This window comes from Phasianus colchicus, chromosome 10 (assembly GCF_987193195.1).
Source record: "Phasianus colchicus chromosome 10, bPhaCol1.hap1.1, whole genome shotgun sequence".
In the NCBI taxonomy this organism is placed as follows: Eukaryota; Metazoa; Chordata; class Aves; order Galliformes; family Phasianidae; genus Phasianus; species Phasianus colchicus.
In genome coordinates this window covers 5246557-5260594 of record NC_143445.1, presented here as the reverse complement: position 1 = coordinate 5260594, position 14038 = coordinate 5246557, and the positions used below count along the sequence as shown (strand labels likewise).

General features: G+C 43.1%; 1 protein-coding gene across 2 annotated transcripts; it reads left to right on the top strand.

The window, feature by feature from the left end:
• The first annotated feature begins 22 nt into the window (after positions 1-22).
• SENP2 (SUMO specific peptidase 2) lies at positions 23-13586 on the top strand. 2 transcript variants are annotated; one of them, XM_031596539.2, is made up of 17 exons: positions 23-151; positions 3138-3196; positions 3933-4054; positions 4891-4960; positions 5186-5264; positions 5809-5935; positions 6461-6561; positions 7613-7710; positions 8765-8807; positions 9133-9193; positions 9334-9471; positions 10220-10351; positions 10641-10844; positions 10984-11063; positions 11427-11511; positions 12196-12291; positions 12812-13586. In XM_031596539.2, exons 1-17 carry the CDS (start codon positions 57-59, stop codon positions 12872-12874), a joined length of 1653 nt encoding a protein of 550 aa, XP_031452399.2. In that variant the 5' UTR covers positions 23-56; the 3' UTR covers positions 12875-13586. The 2 variants fall into 2 exon arrangements, with proteins under 2 accessions (XP_031452399.2, XP_031452400.2); XM_031596540.2 differs by lacking the exon at positions 23-151 and adding an exon at positions 189-1944 and having other exon boundaries at positions 12812-13585.
• Positions 13587-14038: the final 452 nt, after the last annotated feature.

The following is a 14038-nucleotide window of genomic DNA, read 5'->3' as shown; positions in this document are numbered from 1 at the left end:
TTCGGCGCGGTAGTCTCGCGAGATGTACGCACTTCCGCCGGCGGCGGCCGGGGCCTATGTACCAATGGCTGCTGGCGGCCGTCGGCAGCCTCTTCGCCGCCGCGCGCCGCTCCGCGCCACTCCCGGCCCCGCGCAAGCGGCCCTTCCGCAGGTCAGCGCTCCGCCGCGTGTCCCTCCGCGCTGCGTCCGGCCCTCGGGCGTGACGGGGTGCCGGTCTGCCCGAGGGTTCCGCTCCTCGGCCCCGAGATAACCTCGCTCGGCCCGCTGGGCACGCTCTGCGCTGCGCAGCCCGGCGTCCCGTAGGCTTTCTTGGCCACCGGGACACGCACGTGTCCTTCTCCAAAGAGCTCCTTTCCAGCACGTCTGCACTGATGTGTGCAGCCGGTCCTTCCCCGGGCGCGGGGCTGTGTGTGTGACAGAGCGAGACGTGAACTGGGACGTGGGGAGTTTCGTACAAAAATGAGGAATAAAAGCTCCTGTGAGGGTGTAGAGCCGTGGAGTGGGCTGCGCACGGAGGCGGTGCGGTTTCCTCCGCAGATACTCGAACCCTGGGCACGTTTCTACCATAGGGAACTTGCTTTACGGGGGGTTGGACTGGATGATCTCCAGAAAGGCCTCCCAGCCTCTACGACTCCGTGATTCTGTGTGCAAAGTGAAAGGCAGGGCAGTGCTTTTGCAGGCAGGAGCTGATGGCGTGCAGCAGAGCCATCCCTGCCACATCCATCTTCCCAAAGGCAGAGCAACACGGGCTGCTTGCCACACTGTGGGCGCTCAGCTTTGCTAGGAGATCACTGCAAATGAGGGAAGCAAGTAGGGTGGAAATGCTGTGTACCAATGGCGGAGGTGTTTTCAGCAGCAGTGCTGTTGGAAATTAGGTCTGAAATGCTGCTTGTCTCTAAAACATCTCCCTGTGTGAGACTGCAAGAAAACCATAGGATGGCCCTGGTTGCAAAGGCCCACAATGCTCATCCAGTTCCAACCCCCTGCTATGTGCAGGTCACCAACCAGCAGCCCAGGCTGCCCAGAGCCACATCCAGCCTGGCCTTGAATGCCTCCAGGGATGGGGCATCCACAACCTCAGTTCTCCACAAGTGCTGTTTCTCAAAATGTACACGAATGCGACAGGCAGGTGAATGGTTTGGCTGAAATTTTGGATGCAGAGATGTCCTGAGCAAGCACCATTCCCAATCAAAGTGGTGGAGCACGCGGTGAAGTTTTACAGAAGTTGCCTTTTTTGTTATAGCTGCCACTTGGGGTTTTCCCACAGCAAAGAAAGATGAAAAATTATGGATATCGGTAGTGAAAGTAATGGGGAAAGTGGGTAAAAATGATCTGCTCTTAAATGCTGCATTGCAGCACCATGTGAATTCCAGAGGAAAAGTCAAACTTTTTACAGCTTTACATGGTAAAACTATCACAAGGTGCTCACAGCAGTGATGCAGGAGGAGATTTGGAAGAAGAGAGAGGCCCACACATGGATGTGTGCATGCAGAAATAAGGGGGTTTTGTGACACCTTGCTTTCGCCCCTCCCTCACTGGTGGGGGGGAATAGAATGTTATGCTGTTGCCACGGTGTCGCAGGGGGAGTTGAGCCCATCTTGGTGCGGAGGGCAGGTGCACATCTGCCTCCTGCAGCGCTTTTTCCACCTTTTTTGCGACCACTGCTCAACACCCTCTGCTTTTACTTCACCGAGAGCCTTAGAGGAGCCTCTGCTCCACGGGCACAGCTTGAACTCCTCGCCAGTTGTGCGTTCTGCTATAGACGCATAGCTGAGCTTTTTTACCACTTGCTTTTACCTGGAGTGAGAAAACTCAGAGACATCAGAGCTTTTTTAGTCTTTTTCTGCGTTGTCGAGACCAAACTAATCCTGCCATGTCCTCAAAACAACCTAAACAGCCCAAGCGTCCGACTAAGTGTAAACGGAAAAAACGACATTGTAACAGGTACTGGGTGCAGTGCTGAAGCTGGGGGAGGAAGCACTTCTCTTTAAAAACTGCTGGTGGTAACGTAGCTGGGTGTTAAACCTGTGTTTATCTCTAAGTGCAGCCTTGGGGAGGGCTTGTGGTGCTGTGTCTCTGCAGAAGGTTTGAGCTGGGAGCCGTATGCTGTAGGCCTGGGAGTGAAAGTTAGCTGTTACTAAAAGATGGATGGAAAGACACACGTGGTGGTGTTTTCTTCTTAATTTAGCCTGCTGAAATATTAAATACATTAATAGAAATGTGGTTTTTTAGGAATAATTCGTGTTTATCACCTATTCCTTGGTATTTTCTGCCTGAAGTTAGTAGCATCGTAATGACAAATATCCTCTGTTTTATATGAAATGTGGAGCTATTTTTTGTGCTTCTGATGCCAAAGGGTGACAGTCCAGAAGGGGTGAGATGAGCAGGGCTTGGATGTGTAACAGTTGGAATTATTTTGATCAAAGAAGGACCAAAGAGTCCTCGCCATGTGGGGTGGGGAGAAGGACAGAAACACCACTTTGTGTTTTTGGAAGCAAATAGGAAAAAAAAATAATATATATATATATAAATGAGCTGTGTATTCCCAATATTAATAAATAGATTCCTAGACTTTATCTTTGTGACAACCTGACGCAGTGCTTCAGCTGCTGCTTAGTAAGGAGGGGTGCAGCTGAGAGTGATTGCAATGAATGGTTCGCAAGCACTGATTTAGCAGTGAGTTATTTCTGTGGGTGTACATGCATTGCTTTCCCATCTTATATTTCCTGTCCTACTTAGGCTTTTTTTTTTTTCCTCTGCAACTCATTGTAGTGAACTCAGATGGCTTAGTAATCACTGGCGTATTTCTTTCCTTGAGGAAAGAGGCAAACCTGTATATTAATTAAGAATTTTTGGTTGCTTGTAACAGATAGAAAGTATATATTGAATGCTGGAAAAAGGGGCCTAATGTGTTTTTAGTGGGTGAATTAATTTTGTGTGTGTGCTCTGCTGGGTGGGAGACATCAATGGCAGACGCTGCCATGTATTTCTGTCTGGACTGATCTTAGAGGTGCTTGGAGGGGAGACCTCTGGGATAGAAGGATTAATTTGGGAAGTTTGGGTCCTGTGAAGGGAAATGAGTCTCTTAGAAGCTCATCTGCAGTTTCCAAATGCTGATCTGCACGTATTTTCCACAGTGTTCAGCCGCCTCTGGAAGAAGATCCTGACCAGGCTCAACCAAAAAGGAAAAGATCAGGTATTGCACATTACAGAAGTAATTAATACACCTGATTTTTATTATTTTTTTTTTTTTAGGCTTTATGTACTTTGGTAAACTGGCTTCTGTTCTTCAGCATAAAGACTGAAGTTTTGAGCCATTCTTTTCATTGTGATCATCTGTGTAGCCAATGGCCTGAGGCAGAATTGTGTCATGTGTACTGGCCGTGGCAGGAAGGTGTACTTTTACTGCCAGCAGGTGATGTCCCACATCTCTCTGGCCATGAGCCCATCCACATCAGCAGAGGGAGCACTGTACATCAAAGCTGTGTGTTCCCTCCTGTATTCATGATCTGTATTAGTAGTGTTTCACATCCACCAGCAGAAAATAGCTGTGTTTCTTCTGAAAAACCACCTAGAGTCTGGGGTACAAAGGGAAGCACCTTTAAAGTGATAGCAGGCAGAGAAAAAATGGGATTTAGGAGTGATGCAGCTATGCTGCTACCTCGGTATTCACTGCATGGATCATGGTTTGAGATCAAAGTTCCCCTTTTTCAGTCAGATGAAGAGGGAGAAGTTGATGCTCTTTATGCTGCAGGATATTTCCTAGCACAAATTTTATGGGGAAACATGGAGCTTTGTAGTTATTGCTTGGCCACCTGTGCTTCCCCTAATTTAACCTGAACTGTTATAGTGTGCTGTTCTGGTATCACTTAATCCCTGTTTCCCTTTTCAGTCATGTTCTTATTTGACCTGTCATTTTTTTTTTTTTAAAGGCTCTGAGCCTCCAGGGGAAGCAAGCACTTCTGCTGAGGTGAACTTGCCACCCAGGGCAGCAGATGAATACTGGACAATTTCAGATGACAATATAACTTCAACCACAACCTTGGGAGAAGAGGTTAGCACAGATTTTGAAAGTAGACAATTGTAACTGGTAAATTTGTGAGAGACAAAAGGAAGGAGCTTGTCTGCATAATGAAGCCCATACAGCAGTAGGTTCTTTGCTATATGTAGCAGGCAGCTCCTGTTGGCTGGGTTTGCCTTATTCAAGTTTGCACACTGTGCTCTAGCTCTTGTATCTAAGGAGCTCAATGTTTGCAGTCTTCCAGATACTTAATAGTCGTCATATCTGTAGTCTTACCATGTTTACAAGTTGTTTCTAAAGCTACTAGTTAAGAGATCAATATGCATCACCTTACAAGTAAAACTGCATAATTGCTGTGGATAAAGGTCTCTTTGCTACGTTATCCACCAGACCATGAGAGGATGGGTCTAAAAGCCTATAGGACTTTGATTCTGTGAAAATAACCAGTGAACTGTTGCTCATCTCTGTAGTTTGGTTCAAAGCTGCAGTGTTTTCTTGTTGTCCCACTGGTATAAGAGAAGAATAAGAAGCTGCAATGATCTATTTGTTCTTGAGAGAGCTACTCTCTCTCACAAGAGTTATTTTTCAGGGGCCAAACTCACATTTCAGTGTGATTAGGAGCTGAATGAAGAGAACTCAGGGTTATACTCATGTAGTTTTAATCACTGCATATATGAGCTCCTGTATTAAAGAAAAAAATTTAAGTGTACTTGTCAGAGATTCTGCAAATATTTGCATTCTGCTGCAATCTGAACCAGCATATCATGATCCCTGAGTCATAATAGAGCTGCCTACATTTCAGGAACATTATGTTTGCTTGTATTTGCATTCAAGTTGTACTCACAGTGATACCTTTGTTTTTATTCAAGCCTCCACCTGCTCCATATGACCCTTCATCTGAAATACCATCAAGCCCTGTGCTGGAAAAGCTGCAGATTGGTAAGGCTGACACCAGGTCACCAACTCATTTCTTTTTCCCCCATCCTTGTGTACCACATGACCCAACTTCAGATTTACATACAGATTATTGCAGGCACAATATGTAACATCTAGGAATATTGCATATGAGCTCTGTTTCTTTTTGACTGGTGAAGCTCTTTACTGTAAACTGAAAACTTTGGTTTCCTTTTGTGGTTACTGATGTAACTTCTGTTCTTGTTACAGATAATATGCCTTTTGAAAGTGATGCTTACTTCGATAGGGTTACACTTGCCCTTTCTCCTGTGACAGTTCCACAGCTGAGGTAAAAATCCTTTAATTTCTTTCTGTAAAGACTTACCACCTTTCACTTTTGTTCTTGAACTTCTTGAGTATTATCAAACAGCTGGATCATTGTCCACATAGTAATAGTTATCCAAATTATTCTGGGACTTGATCCAGTTGCTGTACTGCAGTGAGATATCTAGCTGCCTTTTTTTCCCCTCCAAGCAATCTTTTTTTTTTTTCCCCCCTTTGAATCCAGATACTTCATAGACATGGGAGATTTGTTAGAAGGGGCTTTGTTAGGTAGAAGCTTCTGTATTGACTCAGGGCTTGGGCTGCCTTGGAAAGGGCCCTAAGACTACCTGCATCACTTGTGCAGATCAAACAGCAGTGTTTATTCAAGGCAGTTGTTCTGCTTTTAGTTTCACCTGTGCATACTTTCTCATTAATGGGTTGAAGACAGCAGGTCTTCATCTGAAAGTAATCAACATCTCATGTAAAAACAGTTGTCAGTGCAGGCTGAATTGTAGATGCTTATTTGAATGTTTTCTTGATGGTATTTCTTTTGCCTTTGTTATTTTTAGCAACTACTACACTGAACCTACTGCAGATGACACTTTAACACCAAGGCCACCCGTAGAGGATGAAGAGCCAAAACCTTCTACTTCAGGAATAGGCAAAACAGGGAAGCCTTGGCGCACCGTTGAGGAGGTATGTGGCTGAGAAAGGCTTTTTGAAGTTAAACCATTCAATAATTACAGCTACAAAAACACTGGGTTCCTTCCCTGTCCTTCCAATGTCTGAAGCAGCTATACGTAATAAACCTAGATTTCTTGGGAAGAAGTCTCAGACTGAAGTAGTGGAGAAGCAGGCTGTGGCAAGCAGTGGAGTATGATTAAGATATCCTGGGGACTCATAGCAAACAGTCATTATGTGTACTGACAGGAATGCATATTAGCCTGAATTATTATGCAAGAGGTGCAGACCGCAGCTGCAGATAAGAGGCCCACATTTGAAAAAAAAAAAATGGTTGTAAAAGAAGTTTTGAGAATTACAGTGGGCACAAATCCTTCCCACAGGGCTAACACAAAACAAACATGTGGGAATTGCTGGTAAAATGAGCTGCAGTATTTAGAGAGCAACCTGTGCAGGCACTAAATCCAGATGACAAGTATTTGCTTCATATGCAGTGATTCTAATCTGTTTTTTTGTTTGTTTGTCCCTCCATTCTGCTAGGATGTTCAGAGAGAAGAAAAAGAGAAATACAAGCAACTCTTGAAACTACTGAAGGACAAATATGCTAAATACTGCCATACTCCAAAGCCAACAAGCTGCAAGTAATTAATTATAGGAAGAAATTAACATAAGCTTTGTTGTACATGGGGAAGTGGAGGGAAAAATGCAGCTTTTGCACTCTCAAGGCTCCTGATAGCATCCCAGGGCAGGTCTTAGCATAAACTAAATTTTGAAAGCTCAAGAGATGCTCCCCCTCCTCACATTCATTTCTTCCAGGTGTAGCATGAATGTTTTGTGAAGGTATGTTCTGCAGATGAAAGTTTGTTTGTAGGGATGTTTCTCTCCCAGTAGATTAAAAGGAAGAAATCTCAGTCTTGTGCACAGAACTCCTGTGCTGTAAGCAACCTACAAGAGGGAACTTGTGTGTAAATCTGATTCATGAGTAGCAGTGATGTGGGTTTGATATCTCTGTTGCTGTGTAAGAGATTGCATAAAGTTAACCACACCAGGAAAAACACAAAAATAATAGAAGCTGTTATCTCAGTGGGATAGCTACACCTCAAAGCTTTATACAAAGGGCCTAATTAGAAAATACTGATGCCAAAATGGTGAAATAGCAGCATGCCTTTCTGCACAGTAAGACAGTAGGAAATGCCATGTGAATGCTGTGAAACATGGATTGCTTGGAAGTTAAAATCCCAGTCTCTGCTTTGTCTCACAGCTAGAAGACATGGAAACACAGGGCTTCAGATCAGAATAGCACATCACATTTTAAACATTCTGGTGTGTGAAAATGATACAGAAAATGACATTTTGTGTAGCTTTAGTTGCACCAACATTAGCATTTTAGGTTGGATCAGTATGCTGCTTTTGGCATCTGATCTTTCAATTGTTGGTTATTGTGGTTTGGCTCATATCTCAGAGCAGTCCAGAAGGATGAACTAAAATATCCCAGAAATGTGTATTGTGTGGACAGTGTATTCACAGTGACAGCATTATCTTCAATAAATAAGCTGAAGAGGGTTAGTCAGGGATTGTGACAAAGAATGCTGCCCTGTCCTATCCTATAAAACACAGATTGCATACAGATAACAAGTACTGTATGTATTGAAATTCTGATTTTTATTTTTTTTTTTCCCTGTTGCACTAAAGTGTTGAGATTTACCACAAAGAATCACTGTCTGCTGTAACTTTCCTGGAAGAACAAAAATGCGGAGGGGATGCCTCCAAGCTTTTGACACCAAAAACTGGTGAGTGACCCATGCTTCATAGTTGCTCTATTTTATAAGCCTAGCTTTAAAACAGAACATTTATTTGAGGTATATTTTGTGCTATGTTAGATCTGGTATAGCTTACATTGGCTCTTAGAACAAAATGAGCTGTCTCTGGAAAGAAAAAGGAGAGCAGGAGCAAAACCAGAGATAGTCGTTAGCTGAAATGGCTTTGTAAGTGAAAAGATTTGTTTAAAGTTGTCCCTCCACACTAGCACTGTACCAGAGGTGTTCTTAGCTGCAGAAGTAACTGCATACTGTGCAGGTGAAGTCTGTAACATCCAGCCCTTTGAGCTGGTGGAGGAGGCACACTGATGTGTGTGTGTACCCTTTAAGTTGTCAGTCAGTTGTGAGAATGCATTACTGTTTAATCCTTTTTTACATGACTATATCCATGATATCAGAGCTTCAACACTAAGCCAGCTGTTACAATCTGAAAAATTAACCCAGTGGAAAGGCAGTAAGAAGTGAAATAGCAAAAGGAACTAGCATGAAACGGGATGGTGTTATAAAAGAAAAAGTGCTTACCTGTCTGCAGATCTAGGCTCACAAGGGAGTGATCTCCAACCACAGCTTCTTCCCTACTCCAGTCAGCCCTTAAATGGGGTCTAAGAGAGGTGCAGCCAGGCTCCACCCCAATTGCCTTCACCTGTGCTCCCAGGGCTGACCAGGTCCTTTCCCCAGGTGCTCAATCAGTGGTTCAGGCTGGGACTCAACAGTTTTCATACGCCAGCAAATTACTTCTTTCCTGGATTAGCACAGCACCTCTCTTTATAACAAGTTAGCTTGTTTGGTAGATTGTCTTGTCTGTTAAGCTGAAGAATGTAACTACTGAAAGTGACTTTAGATTCTGGGCTTCAGAGCTCATATGCTTTCACATAATATCCAGGAGGCCTGTTTGCCAGAGTTAAAATTTCATAACCTTGTAGTCATTATTAGCAAGGGTTTTTTTTTGTCCTTTCCTTCATAATCTGAGAGTCATTTTTGCCTGATCCTCATTAAATGCTGGCTTCTTGTATGCTTTTTTGTGCAGGTGACAGCAGCCCACGCCACTCTCCAGAACGCGAGGAGCCCAGGTAGAATCTTAGTTCCTCTTTGGTTTTGATAATCATACTCATCTCAGTGTTCTGGCACGAGAGTAGCTTGTGGCTCTGGAATTGCTTGCAGTCCAGTTGTGTCTCTCATTTCTTCTTTGTGAACCACCTGAGCAGTAACAGTATGAGTGCAGATGGCTGTGTGTTTTTGAAGGAAGCTTGGATTTGCAGTAAGCAAAGCCAATGTGAGAGACTTTTGTATGGCAGTCTGATCTGTGATAGTGCATTCCTCAACCAGAAGATGGATGTGTAAGAGTTACATGGGATAATATTGCTACAGCCTGCTTCTCTTTCTTTCAAATTGCAGTTACTGTACACCAGCAGAAAAGGAAGGCAAGGGAAGAGAAGAGAGACAACCCAGTGCAGGGGTAAGCTTATTCAGATGTATGTGGATATATGGGTATATGGATGCATATTCAAAATACACTTCCAATTTTATACATGAGCAAGACTTTGTGTTATCCCTTAGCAAATTTGCTTGCTAGTTTGACTTCTTTTTGTCTAACAGAGACAGCAGGGAGATGAAGTCCCAGAGGATGCCTCCTCTGAATTGCGTCCGGCACCCGTTCTGCCCAGACCATCTGTCCATGATGAGGAAGAAAAGAAATTCCCAAAATCCCGAGAACGCTTTCCTCCACTCACAGAGGTACCATAGTTGTCAGTCTCTTGTTCAAATTAGGAAGCTGTAAAACATCCACATAACTCCATTTTTTTTGCAGATGATTCTTGAGCCTATTTTGCAGTGTTAGGAGCTTGCATTCACTACTCATCGAATGTCTGCAGAGCAAGGGTCAGCAGTAAAGCTGATATTAAAGGGTTTAGTACAATCCACAAAGTCCTTTGGTTGTGTTCATGTAAGGGTTTGTGGGAGTTATGTGAGTAGGACCAAAACTGGTCCACATTTAACAGCTGCTTTTCCAGAGCAATATTTGGCTGCTCTGATTCCTTGGATTTGAAGTCCTGCTGATGTAACTGAGCACCTTCTTTTTGGCCTGGTGACAGTTGATTTGGGAAGGGCAAGCAAATTGAGGGTTTACAAACTCTGGACAGTGATGCTCCATACAAGACAAAAAAGTTGTTGTTTTCACTTCACTGGCCCAGATTTAACCAAAAAGAAAGTGTGCTTTGCATCCCTTAAGCAGGCTTAGATGGAAATATCCATACAAGAACAGTTACACACACAACTGAGACTCCTGAATGCATGACTCTAGTGTAGATACCTCAGTTCCCTTTGGAGCTCCCCACTTGTAAGTTCTTTTAGGTGCCCGACTTACATGCCTTGGTGGTGCTAGTCTTATCACTCGAGCCTTCATTTAGCAGACCTTGTTACAGCTGAAAGCTGCCTGCAGGTTGGTGTGCTCACAGGTCCTTTCCCATTCAATTGCTTGCTTCAGGCCATGGAGAGAGAGATCAAGGCTGCGTTGGGCGAGGGCAAACCGGATGAGATCCTGAGCAGTGCCTTCAAACTCAGACTCACCCGTGAGGACATCCATACACTGAACAATCATCAGTGGCTAAATGATGAGGTAAAACTTGCTGCAGCACAGCAATGTTTCTGTTCTGTATGTCTTTTAAAATGTCCTCAGATGTCTGATTTCAGTTATTTGAGGACCCTCACTGCAGAACTTATAAACACCTGTCGAGTCTTACTTTAGGTATATAAAGGTCTGGAGTTTCTAGAAACGCTTGTATTTCTTGGATCAGACAGTTTCTAGAAGTTAGTCTTCTGGAAATGTTGCTTCTCTGTTTTTTTACTTTTTTAATTTGGTGAGCAGTGTCTTATTTTACATCCTATGTTTGCTTTTTATCATACAGGTCATTAATTTCTACATGAATCTTCTGATGGAAAGAGGCAAAAAAGAAAACTATCCATCAGTCTATGCTTTTAGTACTTTCTTCTATACCAGACTTCTTTCCGAAGGCTACAGAGCAGTAAAAAGATGGACTAGAAATGTAAATCTGTTCAAACAGCACATCATTTTAGTTCCTATTCACTTGACATCACACTGGACATTGGTGGTGAGTCATGATGGATTTTTTTTTTTTTAATTGAAGAATTAAGTGGGTAGAAAGCAAGCAAGCAAGAAACGTTGATCAGTTCTCGTTCTGTTTGCTGCATAGGCTTGTGCAGTGTCTAATGGTTACTTTCCAATAACAGGTCGTAGATATCAGAAAGAAGACCATCACATACTTTGACTCATTTGGAAAAAAAGGAGACAAGATTTGTCAAGCTATATTGTAAGTAACTGCTCAGTCAATGCTTTTTGCTGTGAACTCTGAGGAGGTTTTTAGGTTTTTGTATCTGTGACACAACTTGAAGCGTTTGCTTTTTTTGTAGCTAGGGAATAGAAACCATTCTCTCACATCATCCCTTCCATCCAGGGAAGTGATACGTGTCTGGGTTTCCAGTATGTGCATGTACAAAGCATCACCATGAAGTGTATGCAAAATTAACATTTGAACTGTTCCTCCAAATGCCTTATGACAGTAAAAATCTGCTGACATCGTATTGTCCTGCCATTTGGCTTCCTGTGGTCTTTCAGCATCTCTTTTTTCATTGGCCTAAATGATGAAAAGTTGTTTTGTTTTGTTTTTAAACAGCCAATACCTGCAAGAGGAAAGCTGGGAGAAAGATAAAGTGAAGCTGTCATTTTCGGAGTGGACCCTTTACAGCATGGAGTCCCATGTATGTGAGCACTACTGGGATCTGAAATCCATAACTCCTCATCACAGAGGCCTTAACACTTTCTTAATAAGTCTAAGCTTTAAACATCCATAAACATTTTTATCAGGTACCATCTCAGGCTGCAAGTGGATTAGGAAGCCGTGCAGGGATGCGAGGCGGTGCCTTTCCTTGCTGGCTGAATACTTTATTTTTCTATTAGTCTGCCATGTTAGGGTGAATCTGGCTTTGCACCTTTTTTACAAGTTGAATTTAAGAATCTGTTTAGCTGTTGTCTGAGAGAGGAGGCTTCCAAAAGCAGGTAGAGATGATTCTTCTTCGGAGTGTGAATTCTGGCAGGTGATGAAGAAAAGGGTTGAGCTGATGTCTTTCAACAAATTAATAGCAATAAGCAGCATCTGCAAACTCAGCAGACGTGGCACTGTTGCACTGCTCACAATGCAAACTTCAAGACACCTTGCAGGGTGGATTGCTGCTACCCCTGCAAGAATTTGAATTATAAGATCCAAGCAAAGGAAACAGAGGGCTGTGAAGATGTGGTTCACTCCTGGGTGTACTCCTGGTGTGTGGGATGGGTTGTGCATGTAGGTTTGCAAGTCAGAGTATTGGTAGTGGTGGGTGGTGCTACCTCCAAGTTGCTTTTCTTTTAAGATAGAAAAAATTCTCCACCTTCTTTCCATTCATTAGGAAATTCCTCAGCAATTGAATGGAAGTGACTGCGGAGTTTTTATGTGCAAATATGCAGATTATGTCTGCAGAGACAAACCCATTACCTTCACTGAGGTGAGCCAAAGTTACTAACAGTTTCAGATGAATGCACACATGAAGGGGCTGGGGAAGTTATGCAGCTGTTTGTTCTGCCTGGGGTGGAAGTTTTGTACTTCCATTTGTGGTGTGTAGTGCAAGGGCTGGAACTCAAAGTGGCCTCAGCAGAGTAGAGCTGTATTCATCATCCTTAGGTCTCAGGCAAACCTCAAACTTCCCCTTGTGCAAGGTATGGTTTTTGTATCTTTTGGAGAATTAGGTTTAACCCTTGGACTGGTTAAAATATGAGTTATCTTCTGATGCAGTGGCCATTAATCAGAGCTTGTTTTAAGCTGTTGTTAATAGTCAAATAAATCTGGTTTTGTTGGGTTTCATCCATGCAGCACCAAAGTGGGTGTGAGACACAGCAGACCATGTTGTACTCACAGTGGCTGCCTTGGCAGTGCTTAAAATGAACTTGATGTGAAAGAACACGATGTGTGTTTGCTGTCTCTTCCTGCTATGTATTGAATGGGTTTTTCTTTTCTTTTCTTTACAGAAAGACATGCCTTATTTCCGCAAGAAGATGGTATGGGAAATAATCCATCAGCAGCTGCTGTGAGACATGAACCGTTAGAGTAACACTGTGGATCACCTCGCAGTCACTAACTCCTATCTTATTATTTTATTTACTTTTACAATGCCTTATTGAACAGGAAGCAGGCACTTAAATGTTTCTCTTTTAGGCTATAAAGTAATGGTTAATTTTTTTTCCTCAATTTCGGAGACAGTGCCTCTCTTTGAAATGAGCTGGTGCGCCTTGAGTGAAAGTCTGAAAGTTTGCTGTGACTTCACCAGGGGAGTGATTGAGAAGAAATGGTGTGAACTTCTGTCGTTGGGATGGAGGGCTCCCACCTCACAGCACACGTGGCCACATTTATGGACAAATGGGACTCTCAAGTCTGGTGGTAACAGTCGTGGTAGCCAAACTGATCTCCCCAAGGACAATGTGCTTAGCTGCTGTTTCTTCAAGGAGAGTTTTCTTCTGTTTCTGGAATATCTATGATCTACTTGATTCCTAAAACTGGATTTGTGATGACCATAGAAAGGGGAAAAAAAAGTATTTACGGTCTTTTTGATTTGTAACAAATCTGTAGTGAAACCCCTTTAGTTGGGGTGGTTTTGTTTGTGTTTTGTCTGCAGGGAATTATCTAATGTGAAAAGAGAAGTATTTATTTTGTTTCTTTTTTAAAGTAAATATGTAATTTATACAAAGAGCTTTACTGGAAAGAAATTCTACCTGGTGATGAAATAGAGTGTTTTTTCTAAATGAAAAAAAAAAAAAATAGGTATCAGAGTGGTTTTTGCTTGCTTATGTGAGGAAGAAGACTTTAGCTAGGGTGAGTATCAGAGCACAGAAGCCTCTCAGCAATGCTGGTGAAATCCTGAAGGGGCAGCGAGAATGTTTTATTGAGTCCAGTTGTATTTGGTCTGTTGTCTGCATCCTGCTGAGTTCATGCTCTTTAACTGGAATAAGTTTGGGGTCTTTGTGTTCCCTGTGTACTACTGCAGAAGGGAGGCTGTTGCATACTTGGCATATAGGCTGCCTGTTGGAATGGTGGTATTAAGAACCACATCAGATTGTTTCTGTGAGGTGGTTCCTGACCAGTGACAAGGCATTCCCTCAGCTTTGAGGTAAAGATAATGATTTCTGGGGATGCCCCCTCTGTGCTCATGTGAATGATCTGCTTTCCTAGGGGAGCTGCTGAGTGGGTTTATCTGTGCT